General features: G+C 40.9%; 1 protein-coding gene across 3 annotated transcripts in view; it reads right to left on the bottom strand.

Annotated features, from left to right (window-relative positions):
• Positions 1 to 13414, bottom strand: part of NELL1 (neural EGFL like 1) — a 292766-nt gene that overhangs the window by 65016 nt on the left and 214336 nt on the right. For all 3 annotated transcript variants that reach the window (XM_054200528.1, XM_054200530.1, XM_054200529.1), the window contains one exon: positions 3283 to 3378. In XM_054200528.1, coding sequence (XP_054056503.1) covers positions 3283 to 3378 — 96 coding nt within the window. The remainder of the gene's footprint in view (positions 1 to 3282; positions 3379 to 13414) is intronic.

Here is a 13414-nt window from a genome sequence, read left to right as displayed (position 1 = left end):
TTTTTCCAGGACATGCACCTTCAGCTGGCTGAAGGTGTTCTCACATGGATCCGATACGCACTTAGCCACTGAAATATGCATAGGACATAAGGTATATCTGCTGAAGTTTTCAAACCCTCTGCCACAAAAAAATGTGACAACTTCTCATATGCAAAGCCTTAATCATTTTCAAACCAGTCTGCACATCAGGTTTCTCAAAGTCACCATAATTAACTTGACTTGAAGCATACCGGTAAGTCCTATACATCTCCAAAGAAAAAAATAAACTTCCTTCTGGTTCAAGTCGTATAGATTTTATACACAGAAGCTAGCTCCTTCTGACATCCACCTCTAAATTTCTTGATATAATGAGAGTACCATACCTGCCATGTTTCCTTTCCTTGCTGTGCTAACTCATATTTTAGATCAAAACAATACAAAAGACTTGAAAAACACAGGAGTCAACAATGGTTAATGTCATCCACTTATCAATTTTAAACCACCACTTCAACAGTTTAAAGACTCTGTGTTCTAGTTATGAAAGTCCCTTTACAGCTGTAACACAAAAGATAGTTTTAAGATTCATGGGTGAAAGAAACAGAGGCAGTCGAGCTGAAAGCTGGCCGAAAGGCAGCGGCTCCTGAGTAGGCAGGGCACCTTTGGGCAATCACAGAATCATAGAACAGTTTGGGTTGGAAAGGACCTTTAAAGATCATCTAGTTCAACCCCCCTGCCATAGGCAGGGACATCTTCCACTAGATCAGGTTGCTCAGAGCCCCATCCAACCTGGCCTTGAATGTTTCCGTGAATGGGACATCTACCACCTCTCTGGGCAACCTGTGCCAGTGTCTCACCACCCTCAACATAAAACATTTCTTCCTTCTATCTAGTCTGCTGGCCACGCTTCTTTTGATACAGACCACAATACACTTGTCTTTCTGGGCTGAGAGTGCACGTTGTCGGCTCATGTCCAGCTTTTCATCCACCAATAGCCCCAAGTCCTTCTCCTCAGGGCTGCTCTCAATCCTTCATCCTGCAGCCTGCACTGATACCAGGGGTTGCCCCGACCCAGGTGTAGCACCCTGGACTTGGCCTTGTTGAACCTCATGAGGTTCACATGGGCCCACTTCTTGAGCTTATCCAGATCCCTCTAGATGACATCCTGTCCCTCAGGGGTGTCAACTGTACCACTTAGCTTAGTGTCATCCACAAACTTGCTGAAGGTGCACTTGGTCCCACTGTCTACGTGAAGATATTAAACAGCAAGAGTCCTATGCAGACTCCTGAGGGACACCACTTGTCACCAGTCTCCATCTGGATATTGAGACCTTGACCACTGCCCTCTGGATGCGACTATCCACCCAATTCCTCATCCACCAAACAGTCCACCCATAAAATCCATCTCTCTCCAATTTAGAGAGAAAGGTGTGGTTGGCGGACTGTGGCAAAGGCCTTACCAAAGCCCAGAGAGACGACATCCATAGCTCTTCCCTTGTCCACTGATACAGTCACTGCATCATTGAAGGCCACTACGTTGGTCAGGCAGGACCTGCCGTCGGTGAAGCCATGGTGGCTGTCTCAAATCACCTCCCTGTCCTCCAAGAGCCTTAGCATAGCTGCTAGGAGGATCTGTTCCATGATCTTCCCAGGCACAGAGGTGAGGCTGACACAGTTCCCAGGGTCCTCCTTTCTACCCTTTTTAAAAATGGGTTGCAATGCTTCCCTTTTTCCAGTCACTGGGGACTTCACTTGACTGCCATAACTTTTCAAATATCATGAAGAATGGCTTTGAAACTGCATCAGCCAGTTCCCTCTGGACTCTGGGATGCACCTTGTCAGATACTGGTTTTGCAGTACCATATTTTCACATGCATAGGACACATCTCAGGTATCCTGCAACCCTCTGAAAGTACTGTTTCCTCTGAATAACAAAAATTAAGGAAAGAAATGAGCAAACTATACATGGGAGAGGGTAAATAGCAGGATTAGAGGCTGGGGAGCTATGGTACGTGACGGGCTCTAGGGCAGGTACTTCTTGTATTACTTCCCCCCATGTACTACCAGTACTTACTGCTGAACGTCAGGAGGCTTGGGAGCTTATTTCTATTTAAAAGACTACAAAAGACCACAAAGACTACAGGCAAAAAAAATAACGCAGTACTTAAATTTATTCTATATGAAAATATTAACGTCCTAGTTCATTCCCAAATAATTAGAAACAAAGCTGACAACTAGGAACTATGGGATTTCAGTATGCAGTGATTTGAGCACAGCCATAAAAAGCTTTAGCAGTTTTCAGAAGCTACTCAAAACAGCTTTGTTGATGACTGAGCTTAAATTACTTTGTATGATAGCAGAACAGCAATGTGCTAAACAGACACTGCTACACACGCATTATTGAATAATTTCCGGGTAACAAGTGGTTCCAGTGATTTAACTTATCCTTTAGCAGTTTTTTCTTGGGTTTGTTTTTTTTTCTTCCTTAAAAAAACCTCATCAATTATAATCTCATCCATCATGCAACCTGTGTTAACAACCCACTTTATTTCCACCAGTAAAGGCAAGTGCAAAAAGGTTTATTAACAAACACGCAATGCAAAAAACTCTAGCATTGGGTTATTTAAGTGAAATACAACCTTAATAAATGACAACCAAAATAAAATCCCAAATCTGCTGTATAAAGAATCTAATGAGAGTCCTACGTGGAATTCTGTAAGATCCCTTCCTGCTTATTTAAAGTAGACAAGGAACAAGATCTTTGTGAAATGAACAGAAAGGTGGGCCTATGACACTGTCAGAAGCAAAACTTCAAATGCAAAGAAAATCTGGGAAAAGGCAGGATCAAACCATTGCTAGTAAGATATATTTGCATACGTTGCAATTCTGTGAAATTTGGTGGCCTCAGTGACTTGGAAACAAATCGCATTTTAAGAATTCAATAACTTCAAGTGAAAAGCAAGCATCCAAATTCTGGTGTAATTTGCACAACATTCAGAAAAAGCAGGTGACCTTGATCTTGCACCACAGGAAATAGGTGGAGTAAATATTTTTCATTTGCCTTCCCCTCTAATTAACTAAAAAGCGTCCACTGAAAGCAAAAGCAGATACATCCCTGATTGTCTAAAATTTTCCATGTTTAATTTCAGACTAGCTTTCAGTTAGGAAAAGGCAGCTATGGAACACTCATATCTTCAATGACGAGAGAACATCAAGCAGAATGAAAGAATGGAAAGTAATTATTTCTTAATTTAGCATATCATATTTCTCATTACCAATGAAGAAGGTGTTTCAGTAAAGCTTTACCTTTCTCACAATGACTTCCTGTGAATCCAGAAGGGCAGACACATTTGTTAGGGGCTACACAAGTTCCACCATATCTGCACCCCTCTTCACAGAATGCTGAAAAACAAAAGGAATATATGGGTACTACTTAATTTTTTAAAAAATTTATTATACATTTGCAAGATATTACAAAAAACACCTAAATTCTAAGCAATTAACAGAATTCAACGTATTAAAATTCAGTCCACCTGCAAACACAAAGAGAAGTAACTCACTTAAATGACATGAGGAAAAATTTCCTATTACACCGTAGGCAAACCACCTCACCAATAAAAGATTAATAACCATCTGGAAGAAGAAGAGAGGGAAAAATACAACGTACAATTTTAATGGGGCTGATCTTCTATCAATTATATGAGTATCACAATTACAATGCTCTGGCAATCCACAGAAAACAGGCTGGTCAGACGGTGTTAACTACTTTGTTTCTCACTTCTATCAAATACACTTTACTGAAATGTCTCTAGACATAGAGTATTTTCTTATTTTTTTAAGTATAAAGTACATTTTGTGGAATTGAGAAATGAAATAGGGTGAAGTTCATGACTGAAAGCAGAGAAGGGCTCAACCACAAGATCCTCTGCCTCTACTGAAGTGTGATTCTTGGCAGAGTAACACCCAAGTACTTTAGAAGTGCATTTGTCCAATAACTAGGATTTGAAACAAATGATGGATCTAACACCTTTTCTTGTGGTGGTCCTCTCACTTCGGTTTAGCAGGAAGTCTAGTAACCGTGCAAAAAGTATGTTTGCAGTTTTACATTATTCTTTTTTCTTCCTTTTTGTTGTGCCTGTACAAGGAGGGCAACTGAGGTAAGAGGAGGAAAGGAAATGGCACACATCAGGATGTGATCTATTTTGCACTGTTAACTCAAGTAAGACCTTTGCTAAGACTAAGAGCAGGCCCTACCCACAAGACGCTCTCCTAGATATTTATTGAACTTCACAAGTTACTCAGTGGGTTTCACTGCACTTACGAGGGAAGTTACAATTAATATTTAAACAGCAGCTCTCTGCATTTAAGCTAATAACAGAATTGCAAAGTGTTTCCTGCAAGCTAAAATCACAGATGGAGTGTTGGCAAAGAGATGTTACAAATGCTATGAAAAGGCTTGAAGTGCTAGATAACAGAAGAAATATTTAAGATTTATTTTCCAATGCACTAAAAAGAAAAATAAAGTGAATAAAGTGCTAAGCATTAGAAAGAATCTTTTGCAATTGTTAACCACTTAGAAGCAAAAAACCACATCATCGTATCTCTTGACTGAATTGATAGATGGTTCTGCCTTTCTCTAAATACATAATTTGTAGCATGTCATACTGTTTTGTGGAAGATAACATGGGGAGAAGAACGCTGAAGTGGTTTAGAGAAGATGGTAGTCGAACACCACATAAGCGCTCGTGCGACTGGTGCAAGGCAGTGGTGTGGAGAAAACGCCAGTCTTGCCCAGTGATGCTTCCTGCTCCTCAATCCACACGCTCCATAAGGGAGTCTTCTGAAATATATCTATGTTCAAACCAGTCAATTTCTACTGTGCGTGAAAAAGAGAAATATGGTTTAAGAGCAGCATTTTGGGCTTTCTTGCATATAAGTATTTGTAGATACGTATAACTATGCAGAAAGCTGAAAGTACCGGTATGAAATACAGCTGGAAAATGTATGAAAAACGTGATGAGACTCCAAAGATTTGCTCTGTGGCCCTTGAAAGAATGTTTGCTCATTTCTAGGCTCAGCACTCTGAGCGAAGGTGCAAGTTAAAGTCTCCATCTACATTTTTTCTGGTTTGAAACTGAGAGTAAGCAGAGACTTTTGTGAAGTAGTAATACATTTCTGCATGACATCAAAAGAATTAGAATTTGTGGCAGAGAAGACATAAAGGGCAACAGAAGAAAAATATTGGCAAAAAAGTGAATAGTTCATCAGCAATATGTGCCACATTGCACTGGGAAAGAAGTACACAGGGGCCTTAAAATAAAAGAAGTCAGAAAGGGCTTAAAAAAATAAAAGTGTTTATTGTCTGTAGCAATCATGCACATCCACTGAAAGTCATTAGAGGTGATGGGCACAGGTAGGTAAGAGGGCTTCAGTCAGAGCTCTCACACACATTCTTTGCCACCGCAACCAACACTGCCAACTCACTAATGTGAAATGTGTGCTTCTTAAAATAAAGCCTATTCCTAGGTCTGCACATTAAGGTGGTGTTTTCTTCTGTTCTCTTTTAAGATTACTAACAGAGGAAGGCTTGAGACAGGGCTGGTCATGTAAAAGACTTTCCCATTAGTGCAAAAACTGTGTTATGCCAGTGCAGCAGCCAGGTCTTGTCAGCTACAGGCACAGCCAAGCACGCTATTCCCATCCCAGAGAGAAAGGCTGGGATGCCTGCCACGGGTCAAAACTCTCTATCCTTCTACTCCTTCCTACCTGTCCCTATCAAAACACACCTCCTGATGCATATCCAAACGTGCCGGCAGTTACTTGTCAAGCATTCGGAAATTCTCCTGTCCTTTGGGTATCACATCTTAGCAACTTAAAAAACCCGCTAATCTGTACAAGGACACCCTGAGGAACTGCTGAACTACAGGTTCCTGTAAGAAGGGACTCTCTACTGCCCAGTGCAAGAGGAGTCACCCAGGCACTAACTTGTTATATGGATGCTGGAGGGAGGACGGAGTTGGGGAAGAAGCTGGGCAATAGCTGCAGAAGGAAGAAATTCAAATCTTTTCAATTTTTGCAGAAGCTGAAAGGTCCTCGGCAATACAGGCTAACTGTGCTTGTCTTTGTTGCTCAGGCTTTGGTGGATTTGGGGGAGGTTGTTCATTCTTGTGGTTTTATGCATAAAAACCCCAAGGAAGAGTGCCAGAATTATCCTGCTGTTCCCCAGGTACTTCTTCTACAAACCCTCTAATTCCTGCATTGTAGGCTTGCAGGAAATGGGAACATCAAAACCGTAAATCTCAGAATGTAGTTACAAAATCAAAATGTTTGTCTAAGGGCTACTTTCCTTAGCTTCTAGAAAAAGAGCTAACAGTATTATATGCAGTACCGATAGCACTACTCTGAATTTTAAGAATGCCCAATACCTCTAATAATAGGAACTCAGTTTCAATTGCTAGCAATTTTACCAGCCTTCACTTATTTGAACTATTTTCTCTAATAGTTCTGCCTCTGGCTGAAGCCTTTCAGAACATTTTATCAAAATTCATTCATTTACAACAATGAGATTTTTCCTTAGCAGAAGAGCTTCATTAAGGAAAATCTTTACATCACCTATGCCTTATGGACAAGAGGACTCCACAGGGAACAGCTCAGCGACTGAACGGTAAATCAGCTGCAGCGTCCATGCTCTCATGAAACTACCTGCTTTGGTGCTTATGCTTTTTTATATGTCTTATGGGCTGTGGGATCTAAGATTTCCGTTGTGGTTTAGACCCTTCAAAATCAAAACTCTGTTGCAGGGGGGGTGGTGGCGACGCCCACAGAACTAGGAGTTATAAACCTCGATTGCAGACTCCCTCCTAACTCAGATAAAGTTAACACAAGAAAGATAAATCATGGCTAGATCGTATTTTGCTAATGTATTCCCATTAATAGATCCTTTCTCTGAAATTATTTGCAGGCTGGCAACCTTGTTAAAAAAGAGAATGGTTACTGAATTTGCAATAAAGGTTTTATCAGGAAAATTAAGTGAAGATGCCATTAGGGTAAAGTCTACAAAGGTAAATCTCCATCATTAAGAGTCTTATTCAGTATTCCATACGTAAGAGAAACAGAACCTATTGATTTCAGCAGGCTTCTGCCCAAGTGAATAGATCTCTGTGATGCTAACAGATTTCTTTCTCTAAAATAAAAGCCTTTATCATATAAGGACCTTTCCGAAATAGACACCATTTCTCTGTAGAGGAGGATTTTATTTTTGATGCATGTCCTTGATGATGGATCTGTAGGGAATGGAAATAGCCAAAGTTATGTATCCTGTGGCTATGTCATTTTTGTGATAACGTTGGAGAGACAGGGCAGTCTCGCTGCAGAGCTCCACAAAGAGCAGGATGAAAGTACCCACAGACTTGTCACCATGCTCCTGGACACGCACAAGCTGCATCCCCACTGCTTACGTATTTACAGGGTACAGTGTCTTTTCCCCGGTCCAGTTAAATAGAGCTATCTCCTCTCCCAAAGAGGCTATTGTGGACATCCCCAGGAAGGAAAAGCGGTAGGTCGGAAGGTGTGGAATCTATCTGACATTTTTGTAAGTTCCTTTTGTTCTTCCCTAGATCTAGGCAGCAATGCGCAAGAGTGCCCGTGGGAGGGAGGCATGCCAACGGTAGCTTCAAATATTTTGTACTGTCTGTTAATGAAAACTGTAGTGTCTTTTTAGCCCCTCTGCTTACAGGACTCAGGGAAAGCTAGACAGTGTGGGTTCCAGCCTCTTTTCCTACAGAGCGGAAAGAATTTCCCTGAGTTGTCTAAATTTTTGTATGGCAGCACAGTACAATACTTCACTGCGTTACTACAGAAAAGCAGGTACTGCAGCATGGAACCCTCATGTTGAGAAAATACCTCTTACTTCCACGAGTAATACATTAATTACTATAAAATTAAAATATTTATCCTTATAAATACTTAAAAATATTTTTATTAAAAGAAAAACAGACGTAGTGCTTAGAGATATGGTTTAGAGATGGCTTTTGTCAGAGTTAGGCTGATGTTTAGACTAGATGATCTGAAAGGTCCCTTCCAACCGAGGCAACTATATGATTCTAAGTAATTATCATACAAATTTAAAGAAAAGTCACTTGACTATGAAAAGACACTAAAGTCATCTTACCAAATAAATCAGATGTACATTAAATATTATTTCTTCATATACAAAATAAATTTTTGATAAAGGTATAAAAAACATTACAATATTAATATTACTGCTGCATTCATATTTTATAAAATTTCACATACTGAGCAATATTTATTAAATGCACCTTTTTGTGTATTTGAGCTGTAAATGTACAGCATAATCCATGCTTTTACAGCTAAATATAGAACCATAGAATTGTTAGGGTTGGAAGCGACCTTAAAGACCACCTAGTTCCAACCGCCCTGCCATGGGTAGGGACACCTCCCACTAGATCAGGTTGCTCAGAGCCCCATCCAGACTGGCCTTAAGAACTTCCAGGGATGGGGCTTCCACCACCTCTCTGGGCAACCTGTTCCAGTGTCTCACCACCCTCATGGTGAAGAACTTCTCCCTAACGTCTAGTCTGAATTGTCCCATCTCTAGTTTTAATCCGTTCCCTCTAGTCCTACCATTACCTGCCATCCTAAAAAGTCCCTCCCCAGCATTTCTTGTAGGGCCCCTTAAGATACTGGTAGACCACTAGAAGGTCTCCTCAGAGCCTTCTTTTCTCCAGACTGAACAACCCCAGCTCAGTCTGTCCTCACAGGAGAGGTGCTCCAGCCCTCTGATCATCCTCGTGGCCCTTCTCTGGACGTGTTCCAGCACGTCCGTATCTTTCTTGTAGTAGGGGCTCCAGAATTGGACGCAGTACTCCAGGTGGGGTCTCACGAGAGTGGAGTAGAGGGGCAGAATCACCTCCCTCGACCTGCTGGCCATGCTTCTTCTGATGCGGCCCAGGATACAATCGGCTTTCTGCGCTGCTAGTGCATGCTGACGGCTCATGTTGAGCCTCTCGTCTACCAGCACCCCCAAGTCATTTTCTTCAGGGCTGCTCTCAAGCCAGTCACTGCCCAGCCTGTATTGGTGCTTGGGATTGCCCCGACCCAGATGGAGGACCTTGCACTTAGTCTTGTTATATTACCCACTAGAATGTTACCATAGACATATAATACAACCTACTATAATGCAACCATAGGTACAATATACTGAACTTCCTTCTTTTTCCTTTATCATATCTGCCTGTTATTTTTCAAAAAAAAGGAACCCAATTAAAACAGAAGCACCTCATCTATTTAGAGTTCATCTTCTCCCATTTGAGAATGAGCAAATTCTGAGAATTTGAACTCAGAAGCAACTGACTAGAATTCTATCCAGTGGATAATCCCTGTTTCCTCTTCATCTCAACACCACCAATAAGTAAGAAACACCAATGTTTTAAGAACATCTGTACAATTTGTTTACTAAGCAGCTGACCTCTTCAACTTGACAGCAAAAAGAAATGGAAGAGCTTCAAAAGCGAGTGCCTTTCAGTGGGTGCTTTTTGCTTCTTCCACTGCTTTTCTCTTCCTCCTGAATTTCCGTTTCTTCTTTAGTCAAGAAAGAGAAGTGTGTTGCAAAGAATAGTTCCATTAGTGCCAAAAGGAACACCAGTGCAGAAAAAGATAAAACGTACCATAGCTTGCATAAGAGGGAAGCATATAGCAACACCAAAAATGCAAACTCCTGCACCCCATATCACAGGGAAGAGAAGCTCTTAATTAAAGAAAGCAAACGCATTTTTGTTCAATGGGGGTATACTGTATACGCTTATATGGGCCAAAATCACACTTACTCCTGCATTACATTAGGTTAATTACAGATAAAGCCAACTGCTAGCATGGTTCGCGTAAGCAAGGTGGTCCACAGCTTGCCAGGACAACGGCAGCGCAGAGTGGCCATAAGCCTGTTCTGCAGTGGCAATCGCAATGCAGCTCAAGGGGAGAGCACGTCCCTCAGACACGTACAAGACAGCAGCTTCTACTGGGTAGTCGCGATAGACTCATCTGCAGCTTTTCTGCATTTTGCCCCGAAGTACTGAGTATTCACATCCATCCCAAACTAGCTGGTAGGTGGCCTCACATGCATGTGTCAGCTTCAGTGGGTGTTAAATGTGCCGAAGAGCATAAGTTGTACTTCACGATCAAATACAGCAGCAGGTATACTTCCAATGCTGCCCTATAATTAAGCCCACAGCAGTTTTCTAGAAGACTGGAATTCAAAGGCACTTCAACCCTACACTTTTACTTGCTCAAACATTGTGTACAGACGCAGGGAACTAGCGGGGAAAAAGGTGGGTAAATCCATCCTTCACCAGTGCTCACCGGAGGCTCTTTGCTCTGTGTTCCCTACCCAAGATGCAAACCACAGCTCCTCTTGGTCACTGCACGGCAAGCAACGTCCTCTCTTGACACCATCATTGTCCACCTCGCAAATCAGCAAGTGTCTGGGGCTGCCACACTGGTCAGCATGAGAGAAAAAGTCATACTGGCTTCTCTTGTACTTTTGAAATGTTTTTTTACTGATTTATTTTCAACAGGGTGGTCAGTAAAGTGACCGTGAAGTTCACTGGTATTTGGCCAGACTCAAAAGACTACGCGCATGTCAAGTGAAACAAGGGACGTTTAGGAAAGGCAAGGAAGGGGTCAGGCACAGACTGCCTGGGTAAACAAAAATGTGCAGCTTTGGAAAAGCAATGGGCTAGCTGAACTGTACAAGCAATTTGATAATCAATTGATGAAGACCACAATTTCATTAGCTGATTGAATTTACTCATCCAAGTACACACAAGGTCGCCGTTGATAACAATCCAACTATGTAAGCCAAACACCAGAATAATCAGATGATACCAGTTGCTGATGCGGGTTTAGAGGACAGTTGAGAAAGTAAGGAGACAGCACACAAGCAAAATAAGGAGACAGCAGAGGTTCTGCTCTTTTTCTCTGTACTCAAGTGTGACGCTCTCATCTTGAAAAGTACAAAACTCTTCTTGGTTCAGTGAACTGAACCACCATCGGACACAGGGTGCGACTTATTTAACACAAAGCCTGCCAAATGGCACTGGAGTCCTTTTACAGCCGGCTGGAGTCAGCAAAGGACAAATCTGGCAGGAATGAACTTTGGGCAGAAGAACTGTCCTGGAAAATTTTCATCCCACGTGCTGGAGCAGGAAGGAGAGTGCGGGTCAGTCTGGCAATCAGGATGCAAACACATCTGAGACCAGAAGACAAATCCTTAGCCGGGCAGTTCATCGCCTTTGTGAGTGGCTTCCAACGTAAGCTATGCTGCAGATTTTACACGTGGTATGTATAAAGGTTAGTTCAGTTCAGGAAGAGCCTATAAATCTCAGGCCTTCCAACATCTGATGGTGAAGTTATTATTCCTGATTTATATTTCTAGAGATTTTGCATATAAGAGGTACTTTACAAACATAATTAGCATAATGGCTGCCTACTGTAGTCACAGTTCCAAATCCTGGTAGCACGAAACCGCTACTTAGTGCTAAGTCTCAACAAGGTTTGGAGATGGGGTTTTTTCCAAGCACTCAGAAAAGCATGAAGGAATTCTTTCAAATTTGGGAGGCAATGCACAGTGAAAGTAAAGAAGGAAAAAGGGCAAAACAGAAAAGTACCTGGAAGGATTATAAAGAATAATGAATATATCAGGAAGAAATGGCATCAAAGATATTGGATACAGGCACACGTACATACTGTGGGTGAGTTCGTATGTGTCTGTATGTATTTGCGTACTATATAGTATTTATCAAAGTGGTGAACTAATATTGTAGAGTTTGTCACTAGGCTCTTTTAGCTGACGTAGCAGTGAATCTTTTCAAGTACCCGGTGCTCTGTCATACAGGACTTGCAAAATTAAGATTAAGGTGAACTTGGAAGGCTGAGCATCTCTCTCAGAAGGCACCGAACTCTTAGCAGCGCGCCCTTTCTTTGCTGCTATATGATGTTAAATCCTCTTGGTGCTTGGTGTTTTGCTTGATTGATATGCGATCAAGTTGTAGCCATTTGTACGCCAGAAGCAGGCCGTTCATCTGGATGCTCTCAGGCTGCTGTTTGGCTGGAGATGCTGGATTTTTTTTTTTGAAAAATGAAACATCAGCTCCTTAAAATTATTACAATGAATCACAGTGATAAATACTGATAATTTCCTTTGTATTATCCCAATAACGGAACTGACTTTTGAATGTGTAAGATATCCATCTTGATTGATACATTTTCACCTAAAATCTTTTCTAATGAACAAACAAGCTATATTTTATTAAATTAATTCAGAAAGCATACTGAAGGGACAGAATCTGGCCATTCTGTTTTATTGGTAAAAAGACATATACGAAACGCTGATTGATGTCAAGTTTACTTTATGGCTCCGAGGACAGACATGTGACAATTTTCTAAAGCATATATGAAAAAGATCGATAAAAGCAGTAAGAGACAAAAGTAATATAATAAAATTTGCCCTGTGATATATTACACTTTTGAAAGCATCTCTCGCATCCCCAGATGATTCTGTGCTAAATAAATATTCTTGTTGCCATTTTACTGCTCTGCTTCCTCAAGGCTAGACTCTGCAATATTTTTAGTGCACCATTTTAAGCCAACTGCAGCTGTCTGTCTAGTAACCTAATACTAAGCATGACAAAATAGGGCAGAATACTTCTTCCACACACCAACTGAACATCATCTTTCAAAATTCAATTCAACACTTAAAACCAAACAGAAATTCACTTTGAGAAATGACATGACATACCATATTATTGAAGTTTTTCTTTGCACCACATCAATGTGCTTACTATACTCACTTTTTTAAACAAATGGGTATAAAATAATTTATATTTAAAAACATAACACAGAAATTGTAATTTTATATATTCTAATTTAAATTTCAATGGAATTATCAAAACAAGCCAGAAGAACACTGCAATCATTACAAAGCAAGATAGAGAGAATGTGAAACTTCTGACCTGCGTCCACTTTGGCTGTGATACTACGGCTCACAGTTTCTTTAGAAATCAGTTATGCTTAATCAATCTTAATTTAAGGATAAAGAACCATGTTCCAGAATCACAATAGAAGCATTCTCCCTCGCCCGATCTATTATCACAAAGTTAGAAAGACCTTGATTCAAATCCCGTTGAACTCATTGAAAAAACCCTGAATTCAATAGACAGTGGATGCAACCGTAGCTCCGTTTGACCTTAGTACAGTACAGGGAACATTCAGACAACAGAAAAATAGTTTTCTAGCTGTGTGTGTTTTATAGTTCTCTGTACAGCCTTCCAGCCTATACAAATGCACTCCAGACACGTTCGGCACAAGACTAGCTGGATTCTACCCCAACGTAACATGGATACAGTCTTTAAATTCACTCTTTTTG

This window comes from Rissa tridactyla, chromosome 4 (assembly GCF_028500815.1).
Source record: "Rissa tridactyla isolate bRisTri1 chromosome 4, bRisTri1.patW.cur.20221130, whole genome shotgun sequence".
In the NCBI taxonomy this organism is placed as follows: Eukaryota; Metazoa; Chordata; class Aves; order Charadriiformes; family Laridae; genus Rissa; species Rissa tridactyla.
Note: the sequence above shows the minus strand (reverse complement) of the source record. Positions and strands in the feature narration are given on the sequence as shown.